The sequence below is a fragment of the Pelecanus crispus genome, chromosome 4 (assembly GCF_030463565.1).
Source record: "Pelecanus crispus isolate bPelCri1 chromosome 4, bPelCri1.pri, whole genome shotgun sequence".
Lineage (NCBI taxonomy): Eukaryota > Metazoa > Chordata > Aves > Pelecaniformes > Pelecanidae > Pelecanus > Pelecanus crispus.
In genome coordinates, this window is record NC_134646.1 from 33,851,823 (window position 1) to 33,874,388 (window position 22,566).

Genomic DNA, 22,566 nt, shown 5'->3' on the forward strand with positions numbered 1-22,566 from the left:
GCCTTTCTTAAGTAGCCTAACTGATGGGTAAACTCCCGTAGAGACTGGAATACTTCACAGAGCAGGTGAATATCGTTGCAGTCCCCAAAGGCCACAGTATTTTGCATGTGTTAATCCCCTGGAGAACAACATAGCAGATATCCCAAACACAGAGTGTTTTTGGAAATCCCAAAAGCCTAAACTTTATCACAGTGTTATCTTGACTGCAACTCATGCCCCATAGCTTTGGAGAGAAGGGGTGGGTGTTTACACTGCTCTATCTCTTTTCCTGTTTCTCTGGGAATCGCCTGAATGTTCAGAAAAGGTAATGAAAAGCCTTAAACTTGTGCCCGTGCTTCCTGCACTGAGACCAAAATCTCCTGTAAGCTTGCCAGACCTTTTACAGCTGCACCCTAGGGATTTAACACTGTGCAGCTTATGGGTTTATATGAAATTTCATAAAAGAGAAGCCTTGTATTTTTACATGAATATATTTATTTTGGGAAAGATCAAGAAATGCCAATATATTTCAAACCAGTTCCCTACTGCATTAAAGAATGTGAAATATTCATGTGAACATTTGATAATCCTATACAGTGAAATCTATTTCCCTCTCTATTTAGCATGCAGGCTGCAGCAGCTGAAGGTTGTTCAGCCTTTTCATTAGGAAGAAAAGTACGGATGATTTGTGAAAACCACATGGAAGTAATCATAAGGAACAGTACTGAAGGGTTTTTAGAACAAAACCTTGTAAGCTACCTTGTAAGCATGCTTTCACTTTCATGTGTTTGTTTCTTACATGGTGTTTCAGAGCTTCAAACTGTACATTTGTATTTATGAACATAATTAGAAGTGCAATATAATATGCTTTCATAATACAGAAATAAAAATTTAAAGGGCGGCACACATATTTTCAGAATATATATCTCAGCCTCTCTAAATTCTCCAGTAGGTAGCATCAGTCCAAGAAAATTCCAGTTTGTCTGTTCAACCATTACTCTTGATAATGTAAAGAGTTACTTTCTCATCAATGCTAAGTTTTGCATATACATCCAGACCCTCCTGTGGTCCAATATCTCACAAATAATCCCTTTCTTCATTCACCTGAACTCTGATAACTACAGCAGGAAATGGAAAATGCAGAAATCTGAGTGCCTGTGATCCCTGATTCCATCAGTGAAAAACATCTGACCTTGGGAGATCACTGAGAGATGCTAATATTTAAATATTGCTTCGAAGATCCTCAGATAAAAAGAGCTATATATGTGCAAATTTTTATGCTGCTTTCTGCTTTCCTACAGCTTCAAGATATAATAAGACACTGAAATGCTGAAATTTTGTTACGAAATAAAATTGTATTTGGAAATGTCATGCCTGCACAGACCAATGACCCAGAAGTCACTAAAGGCAGTGTATCAGAAGATGATGTAACCTGGCCTCTCCAGGTACCGAATGCTGCGATGAACAAGATAATCGCTTACCAGAACCAGCTGTGACCATTTCCCCCAGGTACCAAGAACTATAACAAGTATATAAATGATGTCGGAAGCAGTCACTAAGGGGTGGTTTGGATACATCCACCTTGACTTGGAGAGCAGTGGCAGCGGGGATGAAGAATGCTCATCTGTGCGGGCATGGGCCATGCCATGCCACTTGGCAGGTTCGTTGTATTTAATAATAAAGACACAGCCTATGAACCTCCCCCATGCCTTCAAATTTTTGTACTCAAGCTTACATGGGTAATGTCTGAAGAGGATGACTTAACACCTTGACTGGCACCTGAGATCTCTAACAGCTGGAAGCATTTCTTAGAAAGATTACAGGAAGAAATTTTACTCCTTTGTTTTGCATGGAGACCCTGAACATTACAGAGCCAGAGACTTTTAGCAGAGCCAGCCTAGTCATGGCTGGAATATTAAAGTATTCAGTAAATAATTGCCTCTAATGCTAATTCTAATATAAATAGCACATATGTTTCATTGAAATTGAATTTTTTGTTGATCTTTGAACTTTTGTATTATGTTACTGCTATGTTAGTACAAAATTCAGCCAAATCACTCCACACATGAAACAGATTCAAAGAATTCAAGCCTTCTCTGTTCATGCATATGTGTCAGCAGACAGTGATTCCTCTGAATCTGCATATTATTAGTTATTGACTACTTTTTCTCCTACATCATTCTATGGACTGAAGGCAAAGGCAATAGCCTGAATCAAGCATATTCGTATGACATAATTGTTCATGATCATTGTGGCAACCACGCAAAAGAAATTCCATCCAGCAACTGTAAAATTTTGTTATGTGCATCTAACACAAACCATTAGAAACTGGGTTGAGAGAACAGGTTCTGAATGAAAAAGGATCATGAGCTTAGCCCACATCTTCTCCTAAAAGCCAGACTGTAGCTATTACAATTTTTAAATGTTTGCTTGTTTTTCACATTTCACACACATCCTGATTTAGGAATCAATACTAAAGTGAAGCACAAATACTGCAAAGGCACAATACATACAATTAATTTAGGATTTCCAATCCTAGTAGAAACACAGTACCAGAAGCATCTCTAGAGATCTCACTTTTGTAGCCCAAGAGATAGATTAGTATTGGGATAAGCATCTAAGCTTTTGGGTACTAATAGGCTTTTTTCACTGAAACATCAAATGTTCTTGTTGATACCCTTCAGTTTTTCCCATCAGTGTCCAAGTTTACTTTTTACTCTTTAAGAAAAAGCTTCTGTAACAGGAACAGTTGAGTTATGCTGTCCCTCTAAAACAAATGAATCAATCCTTTCTTCATTTTCCTGATAATGAAGTTCAGCTTGTCTCACTAATCTTTTCCAAAAGAAACAAGAACAATTCAAATAAGAGCAACACGAAGTATTTTTAATGTAGTTTCTAGAAAAGCGAATAATTCTGTCTCTGAGGAAATGAAAGCCTGTGTAAGAAATGAAGTGGATTGCAAGCACAAGATGTTTTCCCTTCGCAGAAAATTAAATTAAAAGAAGGGTCCAGAGCTGAGAAAGACCTTCCCTTAGGACCTGCTCCTCCTTCTCCAAAGCCTTACCTTTGTGAGAAAACATCTCGGTAGGGGCTGCCATGCTGCAGTGCAATCCCATATCCTCTGTCCGCAACAGTGTTCCCAACCGTGTAAAAAGAGCAGTCTGCGTCATTGATGGCCACATACTCCAGTACCGCTGCGTCCCATACAAAGGCATAGTTCCCGTGTTTCACCTGTGGTAAACAGAGGAAGAGCTCAGACTGCGGGCTGTCAAGTCCAAAAGGAGGTCAGTGCACTTAAAAATGTGGCAGTTTCAGCACAGTCTGTTCTTTAAAGAAAGTGAAGTTTGGGTGCCCAACTTGTTGTCAATGCAAAAAGTGCACCGTGACTGGTGCCATGCGGTGCTCTGCCTGAGCACCTCACCAGAAATGGAAGAAACGTGATCGGAGAACAACGTGCCATCAGAGAAACAGCGTCGCGCAGGAAACCTGTACTGTCCCTCTTCAGGAAACAAAGGAAACCTCAGGCTCCCTCCATCAATGTTAAATTCCACCCCAAATCCCCCACTAAGTTTTTTCTTTGAGCCGTAAAAACAACCATTTAGAGGGGAGGTAGGTATTCACATGGGGAGAAGCATGGGAGGGTAGACATGGCTATCCAGATGGAACACCACTGTTCAAATAGCCCATATTTCAGTCATGCTTCAGGTTCCCGTAGACATCATGAACAACCATTTGTCTTTTGGGCTCTGTGTGTGATTGTGGCCAAGGTTACGTCAACTAGATTTTTTGGGATTGTTTTTCTCAGCATGAAGGGTTTTCACGTATCTTCAAAGACTTTCATACAGCAACATCATGTAAGCCATTTTAACTGGTTGACTAAGATAAATCCCAACTAACTCATTATATTGAAAAGCTTTTAAAGTCACATTTTACTATCCATTCACATTTGAAACAAATCCAGATTTTTCTTTTAATTTAAATATACGGGTAGTATACAAAATTTCGACATTTATTCAGAAGCAAGCTTCTAAAAACAGAAATCCAGTCTAAACAAATCCTTCCCTATTTCAGTGAATTTCTACTTTCCAGTCAAATCATGTTTTTCTGAAAAAAAAATTATAATCTCTAGCTGCTCTACCAGATCTTTTACCAGTTTTCTGTTTTGTTGGTCTCTATGGCAGACTGAAGAATCACATTGTTTTTTCCTCAACTTCTGCTTGGCTTCACTCAGTGCTTTCCCTATGCCAGCCATATTAGCCAGCTAAGCTGTAAAACTAGGCTGAACCCATTGACTTTGTACATCTAATGGGAATAAATATGTGTCAGCTAAGTGAAAAGTAAACAAAACACAAAAAGGCCATCTGGGGCCAGGCAATCCAGAGAGAATTCAAAACCAAGTCAGCATATCAAAATAAGCAATGTCAGTACATCATTTAGATTAGGCTTTGACAATGTAGATTATGTTTTTAAAGACTGTTTACATATAAAAGTTACTGAAGCAAGCCACATCAGCTGCTTGCTCACAAGATGTAGTGCACAAGGAACGAGTGCATTTGGGACACATTCCTTTTCATGCATAATCAATCTGAATTAGGCACTACAGGCCTGGAAAGGGAATATTTCCTATTTTTCATTCATAGGCATGGTACGGGAAGGATTTGTGCAGATTTTGGAGCAGAAAGGGAGCCATATTAACTGTGGACTCCATATGATTGGCAGGATAAAGAAAATTCTTTTCAAAATACACGCACACACACAAATGAAGAACCGGGTCAGTTTTTATCTTCAGGCTCTGAAAATGGTCAAGAATGGGTTTTTTTTGCCTCCCAGTGGAGGTTTAGGTCTGTCTAAATGGCCAGGGAATAAGGGATAGAAGTGAACTTGCTGTTAACAAACAATACAATTTGTATGCTTGTCTTATAGGCACTGCAACTCACAGAGCTCTTCCTAGCTTGGGTTATTCTGATCCTTCTACAGGCACCACTTGGCTAAGAAATAGATAGCGTGACTGAGAAAAAAGCCCTTCCTAGAAGCATTCAAAAGGATAATGACTCAGCCTGAAAAAGAATCATGATGTGCAGACAGCAAGGGAGGGAAATGGGAGACAAAAGCAGAAGATCAGAAGCAGGGAAATGAATCCTGAGAAAGATCAGATGGACTTTCCAAACAAAGGAATTAATGAAAAGCAAGGTTCAAAAGATGAGTAATTTTACATGTGGGGAGATAACCTTTGAGGTGATGGCAAGAACAGAGGGTTATGTTTTGACACCCGCTTTAGTCATAACCCACCCTTTTAACATCCTAGTGCATTGAATTCACCTAAGTGCTTGTAAAGAGACTTATCAGCTGCTCAGCTGGTCAGGAAAAATTCTCTTGATTTGGCTGCCTTGCTGTAAAACAACTCGCAGTGAGAATATATAAAAGTGGTAAAAGCACTTACTGTCAATAATATCTGTGATGAAGTGGTATATATAAGATCCTTAGAGCAGACCTGATAATATCACAGTTCAGGTTCCCACAAAGATATTACTTTTCATAGATAAGATCACAGTGAGCCTCAGTTAAAGCGCACGGGGCAGGAAAGAGATTGAAGAGGCAGAAGGGATCATCCCAGCCATCTACCTTCAACACATGATTGCTCCATGCAATAAAATACATCCTTTTTAGGGTTTCTGCCCTATCCATTTACAAATCTAGGGAATTCAAATCCATGGAGCAAACCTAAGTTGCAACTGTCATGCTTGCAGTCACTCTCTTTATGGAACTACTCCTCAGTCTAACAGTTTTCATTGCTATTCAACGTGTTTATATTTGCCACTTTTTTAAAAACAATAACTTTCTTATGTAATTCCTAGCTATTTTTCCTTTTGAAGTTCTAAATACTCTCACTTTGGGGCTGACACCTTTCAATTCTTGATGAACCTTTCTGTTACTTAGCTGAGCTGGATATAGCTTGCTTTAATCTTTCTTTGCAAATCTATCAGTTCAGTCATCCCATTAGCAGTGACTCTACTGTTGAACAGTCTCCAATTCTTAATTTTTATATATGAGAAAAACACATGTCTTGCTAAGAGAAAATCAGTTATCTGGCAGCTCAGGAGGCACATGATTCCCTTTTTAGCATACCCTTCTTCTGAGATTCAGTCTAAACCGTCTGCCCATGGATCTTTCACACAGCTTAAGACTGGTTTTAGCCTAAAGATCTAAGAATAAAATTTTGTTAGAGTATAGCATATCTGGAACACTGCTGATATTTTACAGATTTGCACCTACAAATAAGGGGTAGCTATACTATGAGAAGGGGAGATGATGCTCTGTGTGAAAGAAGAAAGGAATTTCAGAACAAAATGTCAATTAAAAATCTTTATCCTTCTCTCTCTCCCTCTTACTATGAGAAGGACATATATTGTAGCTTTCCAATAGCTCTGCTGAAGACTTCCTCTTTGGGCCTCAAAATGAAAAGCAAAAATTCCGGCTCTCCATTATGAGAAAAAGTTAAGGAGCTTACAGTCAGTCAATTATGGGGGCTAAATGAAAGCAAAATCTCCTTGGAAAAAGGAACGGTTCTTTGTCATATATATAACTCACTACTCAGAAGATCTGTGTCCCTGATTCTACATTTCCACATCGTTATATTGGCATTCTGTGTTGAGATAATAACATTTCAGGATGGTGGCAAATCTGAATGCTGTTCACACACGACCGCGCAGCCGAGGGTGGCCAGGGAAGCGTTTGTAGGAGGGCAGCGTATTATCATTCAGCAGCAACCCCAGCTTTCCAGTCCTCCCGGGCATGGAGAACTGACACTTCAGTCTCCCTCCCCATGGCATTCTGCCTGTCAGTATGACAGAGGCTAAAAAGATTGTTGGAGTATCTGATGACTATTGCCACAGGAAAAAAAAACAAATTACAGGCAAAACTGAACCTATTAGCTGTTCATCAGGGTATTTTGAACTCATGTGCTACGCTGATTGTGAAGTGAAACTGGGAGGTATGGTACCAGACAGAAATGCTTGACTTCACAGTTTTGTGAACAATTCCAAAGGAGTTACTGTAAAAAGAATTGTTACACAGAACAGGGGCCATCAGCACATAGATGGTAAAACTATTTCTATAAAACTGTTATATTTCTATTTTCTCTCACTGCACATTTACGAGATTCTTATTTGCTGAATCCCTGCCTGTAGATATTAGTTAAAATTTATCTTTGATGACTCCACCAAAACCCAGTTGAGTTATATGAGGAAAGCATTTAAAGCCATTATACTGTTGCATATGCACATATTTTATGCCAACACAGATGTGGATAGCATTTCTTCTTACAGCTAACCCATTCTTGCAGAGTAGGCTGAACAATGTATTTGTGTACAACTCCAGCATTCTAAAAACACATTTCTAGGTCTAGAAAATTATAAATTTCAGAAATAAATAATTGTAAGTAAACAACAACCAACTACTACAGTTTTTCATACTTGAATTCTTGGACAATATCTTTTCTGTATTTTAAATTCCTCTTTAAAAGAAATACAAAGAATCCTCATGAAAGAAAAAATGTACATCATAGGCTGCAGGTTAAACAGAACTGGCAGTTATTTTTCCTGCAGACTTCTTTTAAATATTTCATCATACATAAAATGTGTTACCTGTTATAAAAACAAAGCAACTTTTCAGGCCAGGGAAATCTTAAGTAAAGTTTAAAGTGATTAAAATGATATTAATTTCCTGCAAGAAAATGTAAAAATTACTAGATAATGCTGATGAAGCACATTTTCTGAATACCCTGTGCCTACACCTTGGTGGCACAGTGGTGATGCTTTTTCTACTCCTTTCCATTACAAGCCAGGCGCCATCCTTCCCCTCTGACTGCTGTACACCTTTTCCTGCCTGCAAAGTTGTCAGTTGTATTTTAGCCAAGAACACATGAACAGAAACAGACTCTTCACAGCATAGCAGCAGCGACTCCAGCTCTGACCTAAAACCGGTCAAGGACACTGATTAATCACCTGCTCCATACAGTGCTTTGAGGGTCACGTTCTCCAATATGGACCATTCCACTGCACTGACTACACAGGGGAAAACCACCATCTGATGCTGCTAGCCCTATGCCTATCAGTGTGGACCTGAGACTTTGGCATATATAAATACAGAAATTAAATTTTTGACATAAGCTTTGCATATTCAGCAAGCATGCAGTAGCTGCAGCCTGCAGAGGGCTGTACTGCATTCTACAAAACAGCCTTGCCAAGGCTGCTATTACGTGAGAAATGAAGAAGAGGGAACAAAATTGAAGAAACATTTGCAAATATACGAGTGAGAGCTAATATACATAATGTGGATATTGTACTCTGAAATGGGAAAAGGCAAAGATAAAATTTTTGGTGAAAGTTTAAATCTAGATTTTTGTGTTCTCAGATGTTGCCAAACAGCTTGATGGCATTCACAATAGATATTTTTTCAGCAGAAGGGAATGGAAACACATTGATCTCCATAATCCTCTTGCAGGAGGCCAATGAAGTTGCTGTTTATCAGACTGAAGCAGAAGTCAGATCTTCTGCCTTCAGAGAACTTCTTATTTGCTAATTTGTTTTCCTCCAACGACAAAAATTTTAAGTCTTGGTTTCGTTCACAAAGGGCACAATTCTGGCTAACTCCCATTTGGATCCCAGTGAAATAAAATCTCACATTTCAGCATTGTTGAATAAAACCCACTAATTTAGAGTTCTCTCAAAACTAAACTTTCTGTAGTTCTGAAGTACAATTTTGGAGCTGCTTGCCCCACACTCCCTTGCAGGCCAGCACGTGTGGCTGATCTGCATAACTTGAGTGAAATGCAGTCATGCAATTGGGGAGTCAGAATATGAATCTGGCTGACAGCTCTCTGTGGTGCATGACGGGAGTTGGATTCCCATGGTGGTATTAGAGAACAGAATAAAAATTCCTATAGACATAAAACTCTATTCAGTCATCAAGGCAAGCAGCTAGTTAAATAATAATAATAATAACAACCCTTTAGGACGTCATTTTGCAGGGTCTACAGAAAGCTATTTAAATTCAAGGGGCACTATTTGACAAACATTGAAACTTATTCCTTGTACTTACTCAAACAGAAAAGTGCGGAATCATTTCTAAAAGCATTATTGAGCTAGTGCCCAGGAGCAAACAGCAGCTGGAAGTGAAACACCAGGGATCTTTGGGGAAGAAAGAAGAGGTTAGAAATCCCAGCCTCATCTCCTCTTCAGTATAAAGTTTATCTTTCATTACATTGTCATATCAGCTTCAATGGCATGTCTATTTGCTCCAGATAAAACTTCATCAAGAAAAGCATTAATTCCTCATATGCAAGCAGCCACCAAGTTCTTGAGAAAAGCTTCAGGATCACAAAAGTTCGCTTGTTATGCTGGGCAGACCTTGAATAATTCATCCGGAATTAGAAGAATTACTCAGGTATGAGACCTCTGTAATGAGAGGGCGCCTCTGTGTTAGAATTTTTCCAGTGCTCGGTGCATTCGTATTTTGTCATTGTAATTAAACGCATCTTATAAGTTACAAGAAAGAAAATAACAAGCAGAGCAAAACAGAGCGGAGGCCCATCAAAGGTACAATTTCTGAGGGTGGTGGGGGAACAGAGCCAGCTGCTTCTCGAGGTAATCACAGCAAAGCACTAAAAAGGCAGCAGATCACGCTGATCACTGACATGCAGTTGAACCACAGGTTTGTTACAGCTAACATTAATTTCAGATGGAATAGAAACAGAAGAAAAAAGCAACAGAAAAAAAAATCTCAGCAAAGCAGACCTTTGAAAGCTAAGGAACTGATTTTTTTTATGCCAGCTTCTCATTTATTTTATGACAACTAAGTGCTGCAGATAGTAATGGAGACTATTTTAAGGGTATCACCAGTGAAGGTCATATACAGAAATGACATGAAAGCACTTCAGGTTCCTCAAAAACTTAGATCTGTGGTATCCAAGTGGCAGTCTCAATAAAGAGACAAATTTAAACAAAATGTCACTAAAGTGACTCCCCCCTTCTGACAAATCTTTATTTTTGTGGCAGCCAATTCCCAATAAAAGAACATTTAAATGAGGAAATGTACACAGATCAATCCTCTTAGTTTGGGTGAAAAAGTAAAATTCTGTGGATTAAAGCATCATGAAGAAGATAAACACAGGTGAATTTAGAGAAGCAGCATCCCTCTTTAAATTAAATCGATCCAGCATGACTCTAACTGAAGGGTGCTTGTCCCCGTTCTTTAGAAAAGAAGCAGAGTCAATCTAACTGTGATTCTTGGGCAGCATTCCTTATTCAAAGAAATACTTAACTGAATACCAACTGCAAGGATAGAAAAATCATCAAAAGTCAAAAAACTACTCATCAAAACCATTCATCATCTGAAAAAGAACTTTCACCATGAGATAATTCTTTGCAAAACTACCAACGTTACTGAAAAATCCTCCAGTAAAAGCTCATTTGAAGCAATACAGTTTCATTTTAGAAACTTATTTTAAAGAAACTGACTTAACTTTCAGTTTTTTATATTCCATGTACAAGAGCTCTGACCACTTTCACAGTGGTAATAGGATTCAGGATGTCCCACTACTCACACAAAAGAATTTAACCATCTTCTTTTGAACCATTTTATCTTTCTCTTTTTTATAAGCATCTCCTGCCCAGGTTTGGATGGAGCCAGCTTGGCACTGCAAATCTTGACACGGTATCTTGAAGCTCCAAAAGAAATGCTTCCCAGCCCCTCTTTCCCCTGCCCCCTGCCTCTGAAATTACCTTGCACAACAGTTTAGCGTGTTTCCCCTCATTTTGGTTACCCTGCAGGAGACAAGGAGCACTAACTGCTGGCAACCCGCACTGCACCTCATAAGCTTGGGCTGGGGCACGAAGGAACAGGTTCAGATGGTAAAGCTCAGTGCTTCCACGTGGACTTTGGTGGTCTTGAAAGCTACTTCTTCCTCTGGAAAACCTGCAAGAAACCACCAATCTTCTCTAGCAGTGCATCTTCACTGTAAGCGCAGCGGTTCATGTGGCTGCGGAAAGAAGCAGACTGAGATTTGTCCCAACCCCTTAAGATTTCCTCCTTTCAGCGATACCTGGCATCCCCCTTTCCCTGAGAGTTCAAGGACTACCACAGGGCATCTCTAACTATTTCTTTCAGGCTGCAAGTTCAGGCTGCTGCACAGATGGGTGCCATCCATGGAGGGTTTCCAGCAAAGCACTCCGGAAAAGTTCCACAGAGAAATTTCTGCCCTATGGTATTTCCAGTTAAAGCAATCATTTTAAGCCTGATCACATCTCCTGCAGGCGGGTCAGTCCCTTCTAACCACATGGCCCAGACGGCGGATGCTGCACAAATAAATGATCCTGTATCCCCAGGTCAGTGCATTGTTAAGAGTTGTTATTCCTCTAGCGTGTGGCCACACCGCCCCTTGTCACCGGCTTGTCAGGTCTTTGGAAACCCCGCTCCTGAATGCATTTTAATTCTCGCAAGAAGATACTTTGAACCCAGGGGAAAGGAAAACATTACAGATCTGAGCTAAAAAGGTTTTCTCTTTCTTTTGCAGTTCAGGACCCATAGAAAACATTAAGAGCTGTGGGAGGAGGAAGACCAGTGCAGTGGCATTTTTTACTCAGTGCAGACTGCCTGCTTGCTATCACCATGCAGACAGCTGAGAAGATGACACAACCTAAGTTGTCGCGTATTGTCCCTGTAGTCTTAAAAGCTAGCTAGTCTCTGCTGCTGCCCGCCCCACAGCAAGGTGCTAGGGAGAGCAGGGTGCCAGGGTGAAAAATACAGACAGCACTTCTCCTGCAATCCAAAACACTCAGCAGTTTGCAGTCACCAACTAGGAAGTGAAATCCCTCATATAAAACAGTTAATACAAAGAATATGGTTACAGTAATTTAAAACACACAACTAAGCCTCTGCCATGCAGAGCAACTCCAGGTAAAGGAACAGGCACCTGGGTTCTTTATGTACAAAGGTAAATAAAGATGTAAACAGTGCCCAGAAGGAGTTTCAAGTTCAGACAGCACCCAAACCAGTGTAATTTATGCATCTGAGCACTTTTCACATCCAACTAAGGATTTTATATGTTTATTGCAACTCTAATTTCAGGTGATAGCTGGGCTTTCACATCCTTACAGAGTGAAATACTTACAGCCTTTGCCTTAAAGTGTGCACAACTTAGTTCATCTGTGGCTACAACATGTGCAGACATTTCCACTTATCCAAGGCTATAACATTCATTTTGCACACCTTTGTAAATAATGAATGATGTGCAAGTCACAGACTCCCATTATATTTGTTTCTAATTCATCCTCACCTGCCCACACAATAGCTCAGATGCCAGAAATGAGTTTACAGTTGACAGAACTAGGAAACAGCAGCCAAATATCAACAAAAAAAAAAAAAAAAAAAAAAAAAAAAAAAAAAAATTGTTGTAAAACAATTGCTCGATTCCTTATTGTGCTGGGGGATTCTTCTTTCTCCTGAAACAGAAATCAACAGAAATTCCTGGGCAGTATAGTTGACACAAACTCAGAGAGATAATGTTAAACACAGAGCTTTAGCTTCATGAAAGTAATAAATGGAGCTGGACAGAAACTAGTTATCTTTCTGCACAAGGGGTTTCCAGAGTTTGAATTAAGGACAAGTATCGCAAATTTGGGGACCAAAACCAATAAAGAATCTGAACTGGAGAATACATTATTCCAAAAAGTTGACTTCGACCTGAATTATTTTCCCTGCAATGGATTAACATTTCAAAATGAAAAAAAGATTTTGATCAAAAGTTAATATTTCAATATGGAAATATCCTATAATGACATGTTGACAATTTCAGAGCTTTTAAAGATAAACAATGTTCTATAAAAATATCTCCTTTCTTACACAGTTTCAGTTTCAATTACTGTAATTTTCCAGTGGATAAATCCCTAATGACAACTCACTCTGGTTTGCTTGATTTATGTTTGTAGGCATCTTAAAAAAATCTAAAGATATATAATATATATAGAGAATATATAGAGAATCATTAATACAATAAGCAATGGTATTTCCTGCTTCACTTTTGATTTCCCATAAGCCTGCTAAATCATGGAAACTTATGTCTCTTTACATTTTGCCCAAGCCTCTCAGATTGAAACTTGGACAAAATATGCTGTGAAATCTCATTATAACATAAACAAGAAGAATAGTTCTTTGGTAAATATACAATGCATTTAGTCAGCCTGTCTTATTTATTTTCTTAAATTGAGTTTAATGTGTATAACCTGTGTCACTGGTGTTCTTTTAAAAAATATAATACAATTGGGTTAAATTCAAGTAGTTGTTCTAGTCCTACCACATTAATAGAAATGCTAAGGCATCTTTGAGATGAGTAATGAGAAAAGTGCAGCTAAAGTATTTGTGGAATTGAAAAAATGATGGTACAGGGGTTTTTCAATTTTAATCTTGATGATACAATGCAATCAGCTGATTTTGCCACCTTAAAATGAAGTAGCATTTCACATAGAATTAGGAACATCAGTTGAGATTTTCTTAGTTACATGATGCACTTGCAAATCAGGTATTTGTGCATGCAGCGTGGACAGCTAGGTGCCCAGCTAATCATGTACACCAGTAAATATCTTACTTGAGTGAATGAAATAATTTAATTAGTTAGCACCAAACATCAGCAAAGGAAAATGAAAAGCACAACCAATAGCATCATAAAATCATCAACTTTACATTCTAGCACTTCATCCAATGTGTGGCAGGTATCACCTAGCATCTCTAGGGGGATGGCTTGAAAATTGCCACTACCTTGTTAGGAAATGTAATCTCATTCAGTGTTGGCTTATTTATTTTACTGAAAAACAAATTGGACCTTGACTATAAGAGGAATGAACATCTGTGGTGATGCATCCCCCCCCTCCCCTTATTCCTCTTTCTCGTCAACCCCTTTACAACCTCAGGAATTCCAGGCCGCGGCCTTTGTGTAGCAAGTTGGCCAGTTAAGCACCCCTTAACTGTACCAGAAACTCCTACATGGCTCAAGCAGAGAGCGGTCCTGTCCTTATCAAAATCTTTGTATTATGGCTAACAAGGGGAGTGAGAACAAACAGCTACCCCTGACAGCCTTGAAACAGAGCGGTATCGTCGTTACTAGAATTCCAGCAACTATTGACCCAAATTGTGGCTCAGATGGAAATTTACTGGTGATTAAAGTCAATCATCTCACAATCCTATAAACAGCAGTCCTAAGTGAGGCCCTTTGAGCTCTCCTGGACTGCCGCGGGCTGCACCAGCATCTCCCTCTGAGAGAGATGCCTCTCAGAGCTAGCAAACTCTGAAAGTTTGGTACAACCAGAAATCAATTGCCGAGGACCAACAGTGGAGCCTGGGCTGAAGCCCTTCACTCCTCGAAGCTCAACCCTCGCCCACTGAGAAATGCCAAGACATTAGACGTGAGTATTTCACTGAACTCAAGGGGAATTTTTAACAGGTATACCATTTTTATATATGTATCCATGTTTGTGTGTGTATGCATGTGTGAATCAGTTTAAGTAGTCTGTAGATGTACAATTTAATTTCAGAGTGAGTCTTATACTGCTGCATTATCCTTATTCCTATAAACTGTTGGCCAAGTCTGAGACTAAGATTGGACCTAGCTGCACCTAGACTCCTCTCTGAGAAGGAGTTTAGAAAGCAAGGGGGTCTATTCTGAACCTCATGACTCAATGGGAGGGTCCTCCTTATCCCCAGCATCCACAATCTCTCTCACTCGAGTGTAACCTAATTTTCTTTTATGCACTTCTTCTATGTACTAGATATACATATATATATTATCCTTCTTCACATAAACCATTGTCCAAGTCTGAGACTAAGATTGGACCTAGCCGCACATAGACTCCTCTCTGAGAAGGAGTTTAGAAAGCAAGGGGGTCTATTCTGAACCTCATGACTCAATGGGAGGGTCCTCCTTATCCCCTACATATGCAATCCCTTTGTGAATCATTCCAACTCAGTGTAATTTAATTTTCCTTTATGCACTTCCATGTAGTAACAGAGTGAACCTTGCCATCTTTGAATCTGTAACTAAGTCACTGTTTTGATCAATTTTGTCTAATCACTTTGTTAATCACTGATGACTGAGTGCTATTAAAATATTACAATGAAATCCTGCAATTTGCCACAAGTAAATTCTAAACTGCTACTAAATCAAACTGTGTAAAGTCACTCATTCACAATAAATTGACATAATCAGCAAGGATTCATAAACCTGCATTCGTGACAACATCTAAACTGATCGTTAATTGTTAGTTACATTTATATCATAACCTAACTCAAAAATAACTTCTCTTTTATGGAACTATGCCATAAGAGGGATAATACATTGGACACATATATACTAACTGTGTGGAAGAACTGCAGTTTTTCTCTGGCTTTGGAAGAATTAGAGAGAAGCCACAGTACTTCACTGCACATGGGAACATGTGAGCTGCCAGCACACTGGCAAGGGTGGAGTAAAAGCCTTAACTGGCTGCCAAAGCAAAAAAAAAAAAAAAAAAAAATTACTTGCCCAGGTCTATTATATTGGCATGCTCCTCATTCCTTCAGTCTGGATTTTTAAATGGAAAACAATGAACACAATTTTCTTCTTCACTTGTTTAGGGAGATATTAAAGGATGCTACACAGCTTCTCACAAATTGGCAATATATGCCTGACCAAGTTTTCAGGAAAAGCAGCTGCATGCCTGCATCTGTACGCACAACCCACACAAACAGCTATACAGCTGCACAGTGGTCTATGATACATCTCCTTTCTGTGTTCAGTTATAATAAAAGATCATACACAATGCAACTGCACACATGTAGGTGGTTCTTCTGAAAATATGATCCCTTCAGACACCAATGGCAAGCATAATTCCTACTGATAGACATCTACTTCAAGTCCAGTGTAGTATCTTTGTTGCTATATCGTTCATGTTAAATTTTAGAAAAAGTTTAATTCACAAGTTGTATACAAGAAAGCAGAGGAAATAAAATGCCAGGAAAATACATCCTCCTTTATCTTATGTATGACATGTTTATGAAGAGCATATTTGATTGTAGCTGAAGAAGATAAAACCACAATAATATTTTCGTCTCTTTTGACTTCTTTTTATCTATGTTTATTCTTTTTGTCATATTTCAAGTTATTCAGAGCCCAATAATGCAAGTTCAATGAGAATCTAAGGCCCAGTACAGGCATCTACCTTTGGCAGCTACTGAATAAGTAATAGACAGTTCAATGGACTTACTCTGTACCTACACGGGGCACACACTCGGAGCAGAACCTAGGGCTAGCAATGTTCGAGCTGAATGAACTGAGAGATAAAACACAGACCTGTAAGGGCATAAAATATGGTAAAAGCATAATAAAAATTTAAAAATCTACAGATTGAGTATAATATGATAAAGATGAAATCAAAACTGGAGTCGCATAACGTACATAAAACTTGTCATGGGGTATTAGAAACATCTCATAGCTTACAAATTTTATAGAGTAATATAGTATAACTAAAACATACTGAAAGCCATATAGAATGTGTGCAATATAAATCATGAAAGGATACAATACAATTTGACACAGTATCTGTCAAAAAGAGTACCATGTAAAACTATGGGGACTGAAGAAACTCCACCAGGCCTAGGACTACTATTAGAAAGAGCTTCAAAACAAACCTTTTGCAAGTTTCTCTGTTATTTGGATGTAATTTGTCTTCGTTCAGCTAGGAATGGATCTGGATGTTATACAATGTTATGTAAGTAATCCTTGCTCTTAGGAGATTTTCCCTCCATATTACGCAGTTCATGAGGTCTGGAACAGTCAAGTCAGCTTCCAAATTTGTGGATGCAAATACAGAGCCGAGGCCTACCACTGACTGTTTTCAAAGGATGCCAAATTTGAGCTAACGATTTCTCATGTTGGATGTAGGGAGCAATTAACTCTGAAGATATGAGAAAGGGTGTTGTAGTAAGACAGGGCAAACCTTTGATGGAATGTTCTAGGAAGGCAGAGAAATGAGTGAAGAAGCCAGTTGATGAGAGGCTGAATCGGGCGATTCAAGATTTTGAAAAGTGGACGTTAGTTTTGGAGTGGAGAGGTACAGCAAGAAGGGTAGTAACATCCATCAGATGCAAAGAATTTATGTGATCTTGTTACATGCTTGGCTGATGTTTCCACTCCTTTCCGCTAAACTTCATTTTAATTTTGCAAAACTGCTATCACATCTGATAATGTGGGGCAACTCTCAACATCACAGCATGAGAGGATGTATTCAGAAGTACAATTCTCTAAATCAAGATCGTTATTGGCATGTATGGAAAGTCAAAATAATACCCTAAGTATTTTCTACAATTGTTGTCATATTCTCAAACATACGGTATATGTCATTATTTCAGCCAAAATTTTGGTATGAGCTCTTCTGATTTACTTTTGGGTTTGTCTGCTTTGATTCTCTTCTGTGATCTCATCTCATGTTTCATTTTTGTTGTTCTGCTCTCTTTGTTGTGTTCCATCTGCTGCTCACTTTGTTACATCCAAAATGATTTAATGATCAAGCTAATCATGAATAAGATACTGTTTAAAGAAAATAATCTCCTTCATTTAGTTTTCAGCACAACTAAGGCATAAGCAAAGATGTTCAATTTAATAATAGCATCATCTGAAGGACTGCAAGCATTTTGCAAACATACATTAACCGATGCTCACATTTGCCTTTTGCGAGAAATTGTTCCCACCTTTGCTGTTTACACCTGCCCGATCTGCACCTACATTATTGTGTGTTGTCTCCAGACTATGCTGTGGACTGCAACGTTTGGGACTCCAAGAGAGATTCATATAACAACCTGTGTGTAAGGACAAGACAACCAAAATTTTAGCACTTGAGGCCAAAATTTTGGTTCTGAAGATACTGCTGCTTATAAGCACCTGATTTTTTCATGCCAAATCCTGCTTTTGAGCAAGCAGTAGCTGTGTGCCTCCCTCTGTAAGAGATGAGCTGACTGGTGTCCTCTCTCATACCAGTGCTCAGTGAAGACCCCTGAATGAGGTGACGGGGTACCAGTGACCACTGAGAGGCCCAGTTCCAGCAGCCTCCCCAGCACATACTTGAAGTGTCACAAAACCCACAAGCATGCTCAGAATTCCTGCCATGCGTGAAACAAGATTTAGATGTTTTCAAATTTGGATACTCTTCTTCTGACCACCTGCAGTGTAGGAAGATAGCCCACGCCATTTCTCCATGCTGCAGGACACAGATTGGCTTTTTCAGTGTCTCCCAGAGGTCATAAATTCGGACTGTTTTGGACCAAAGTATGTTGCAGTACCTTGGATCAATCACAAGAAAGATGTCCTGGTCATCCATCCCTTATACAAAGGAATACTCAGGAATTGCAGCCAGCGCTTAGTAGAAGATTGATAAGAAAATGTAAGGTTTCCTGGGAATTTGTATCCCAGTTAGGGACAAGACTCGCTATTGGGAAGGTGTCATGTCCTAGATTTGTTTACTCGCAGGTTAGGAATTCTTGCTAGAAAGGTATTATGAGGAAATCCCATCCCGAGGTCAGAACAATAAAACAACCAAAGCTTCTGCTCTTTGATTGATGTTATGACCAGAACCCTTTGGTACTTACAGACTTGTGCAATACAGCTGCTTATCTTCTGTTTTTTTCATTACAGATGCATTGCATTTTCTACCCATCTTGATACAGTCCCTGATATTTATATCCCTCCCTCTGTTATATTCAGCAGGGAATGGGGTCTGTTTTATTTGATTAACTAGCCATTCTGCAAACAGTCACAAACACCAATCAACCCCTGTGCGGTGGGAAAGCTTTAGAGCCAGGAATGGTAAACAACCCTCTCCTGCCACTGCAGTCCCAGCGAGGGAGTTGTGCAGTATATCTAGATTAGGTATTTTATGCGAACTGATAGAAGAATGAAATGTGCTTACAGCCTGGTTAAAATGCTTCTTAAAATACTCCACGTGGCACTTAAATCCTCTCCTCCTATAGCTTGGCTATTAAAAAGAAACTGATTTATTGTAGTTACATTTTCAAACCGGACAACTCTGCCACCTAATTCAAAGAGACATAAACTGCTTGCTGGCAATTTAACTAAAGAGAATAAAATGGTGGGAAAAACATAATTATCATTACTCTTCAGCCTAAGGAAAGATTCTGCTTATTTAACAGAAGAATTTTAGATTGATTTTTAGTTGACACATTTTAAGAAAGCCAGTTTACCTACCTGGCATCCCTTCCTCCATGCCGTGCTGTTACTTCTAAATTTTTAACTTGATGGCTCGAAAGTTCACTCCATTTACATTTCTTTCCAAGAAAAACACTCGGAAAACATCTTCTCAGTTGCTTGAGTCAGGTCAGAAAAAGACAGTAGCAGGAGGCATCGTAATATATGGTATATAAAAACCCCACATGATTTTGTTTGGCTTTCTAAAGATTTTGTTGCGTATGAGAGGTGCCAGGCTAATGCCAGAGAATTAAAGGTCTTTTATGATGTTCATTTGTCACTGCCTATCCAAGTACACCATTGACACGTGCCAGTCTTACAGGTTTGAGTAACAGGAGAGAGAAAACTCTTTTTCTACATCCATCTGATCCTCTACTCAGCTGCGGCTGCCACACTGGTGACTATAACGATGCAAAACTTGCAGGAGCTGACAATACTGCTTAGGTAATGTTTAGAAAAGCTCCTCTGCACACCCACAAAGGAGTTCAGAGAGACAATGTCAGGAGGGAGAGCCCAAATAGTGCCCTGCTGGGCTACTCCCTGGCCCATGCAAGGAGCTGCCTGCAGCCCATATGCCCAGCCATGATGTGCATGCAGAGTCCCATTTTAGTTCAAAACCCTCCTCTCCTAGATTTCAGTGCCCTGCACAGGTGTTAGGAAGAAAGATGTTTGAAAATAGTGCCTGAATGGGATTTGAAACCCCCTGAAATAGTGGGAGTTAGAGAGGCGTGTTTTCATTTCACATTGCTCCATAGGAGGCAAGTGAATAAGCCTAGAGAGCAAAGCACCCGCAAGAGCTGCTGCTGATGTCCTGACACCAGACCTTGGTGCAGCCCGACCGCCTCCACACTGGAGACTTTCTGCTTACTATAACCGTCCTTTAAAGAATAACCTTCTACATCCCAGCCTCAGGATTCTGTTGGCTTGAGTATGGTTTGAACCCACAAAATTTAATCATATGTTCTGGCACTCTGCTGAGTAGGACACCAATTATTTTTGTGTAACAACTATCCAGTTTGAACCACCAGATCTGGTGCTTCAAACTGATCCTCTTCCTCATCTCTCCCTCCTTAAACAACACATAAACATTTTTTTTCCTCAAAACAGTTGGGGTTCACTAAATTGATATATTCCAACAAAATTCAGTTTTACTAGAATATATCCCACTGTGTATAATCAGACAAGGGCAATATCAAAAAGCAGCCAGCAGCAAAAGTCTGCTTAGTCTCCAGTCTCCCAGATCAGATGTTTTAAGGTCAGACCTTAGAGATCTCTCTGGCTCTACAACCTGTACTTGCATTTAAATGCACATAGGTATTTAGAAGCACAGACCTGGAGTTTGTAAACATAAACACCATTTTGGGGATGCATAGGTAAAATTTTGGGTTTGTCTTTTGTATTTGAAACATTAGCCTTTTCTGTGCTTTATTTCTCTAGATGGTATCTTAAACCACACTGGACTTTCTTCTTCCTTCTGTTTTGAGACTAGAATGACTTTAAGGGCAATCATCTGTTTTAATTAAAGCTTCTGATACTTAGACACTTGATACTTATATATGTTAGAGACTAGAAAGGTTGATTTTCCTAAGTATTCTACCAGTGCTTTTTAGTTTACAATTTAATTTTCCTGCACCATCCTTATTAATTCCTAGCATTTCTTTGCCTACCAATATGCTTATTAATGTATTGATTATTTAAGGATGATAGTCTAAAAATTTGCTATCAGAGCAGCTGCAGGTTCTCCTTGAGCTATCTTCTCTTCCTTTCATATTACTTACAGCTGTAAGAGTATTAGAATTAAAAAATTCTGAATGATTTCATGGGGGACTATTAAATGTCTTACAGTGGAGACTTACTGCAAATCTACTTACTGCAACTGTATTTGCTGGTCTCTGGAATAAGAGTTTTTGGGTTTTTTTTGTTTAGTAACAAGTTATTTAACATAAATTATATAAATCTGTCAAACTATTTTATGAGCAATTGGCATAGCAGCTCCAAAAATACAAAACAAGATCTCTCCGTTGCCTCTTATACCTCTCACCATTTTAGACTTGCAGCCTCATAGTCCAAGCCACGCTTTAGAGTTGGAATAATACAGCGCATTTTATACATCCCTTTCTCATTACTTCTATTCATGCCTTTTTTTTCTTTCGCATATATCCTTTAAACAACCTTACATTCAATCTCATCATTTGCATTTGTTAATGCATCACAACGTATTCAGGTATATCAAAATATGTTAGTACACAAAAATGATAGCTGGAAACATTTAAGCAAGAAAGCGAATACGTTACCAAGTTCTGTGCCTGAAGCAAGAGCGTGCTCTCCTGTCTCCATCTATTGATCATTAGACAGAGCCTGCGTTTCCCCTGATCTGTGTGTGATACATCCCCAGTGCAGCCCACCACACTGTGAGCCCGCAACTGGGCTTCAAAGTGACAGCCAGAGTTTTGGAAGGCTTCATCTGATTGTGAATTGAAACTCGCAGAATTCATTGCACAGATAAACAGTCAGAAAACGTAAGCCTATGGAGATAGCAAAGGAGATGCGTGACTGCGTAGAGAGGTGAAGGGTGGAAAGAAGAAAGCCTCAGAGAGCTGGGAAAAAGTTGGAGTAGCTGGTATCCAAATAGAAGGGACAGAGGGTCAAACAGCAGAAAAATGAAAAAGAGGGAGGGAGGGAACAAAGTGAAGTGAGAATTCAGAAGGAAAAGAATGAGCTGAGGTTGCTGGAGCTGCGTAGGAGTCTGCATAATCCCCAGACACCCTTGGTATGGTTGTGTTATTCATCTTCATGAACCTGGAAATGTTACAGAACCTCTGTAGGAAAAGCACTAAGGTAATGGAGATAAAATGGAGAAATAAGAGCTCACACGACCAGAATAGTAGATGCCTAATACCTTTCGTGTCCCCTGTAGCCAAATGAGACTGCTCCAAATGCCAAACTACTCTTCTCCGTCAGGCACTTAATAGAGTTTTTCTTTCTTAGGATAACAAGAATTCAAAATGAGGAATCAGAGCATGGACACATCTCTCTGCCATGGAAAGAGACGTGAGCCATAAAGAGGGTTCAGCGAGGGAGCTGTGGCTTTACTATTGCCTTTGCATAAGTGAGTTAAAAAAGCAGGGGAAGGACAGGAGGAACCAACAAACGAGGAGAATAATCCAAATTTCTATTTCTCCCTGAGGCAGCAATTTTTGACAGACCTTTTTCACTGATGGTTTTGAAAAAGGGATATGGAACAAGATCTGTGTACAAGAGAAAATGTGTGGTTGTTAAACTGCACAAATTCAAATCTTTTC

General features: G+C 39.3%; 1 protein-coding gene across 2 annotated transcripts in view; it reads right to left on the reverse strand.

Annotated features, from left to right (window-relative positions):
• Positions 1-22,566, reverse strand: part of GRID2 (glutamate ionotropic receptor delta type subunit 2) — a 748,101-nt gene that overhangs the window by 66,833 nt on the left and 658,702 nt on the right. For both annotated transcript variants that reach the window (XM_075708772.1, XM_075708771.1), the window contains one exon: positions 3,044-3,210. In XM_075708772.1, coding sequence (XP_075564887.1) covers positions 3,044-3,210 — 167 coding nt within the window. The remainder of the gene's footprint in view (positions 1-3,043; positions 3,211-22,566) is intronic.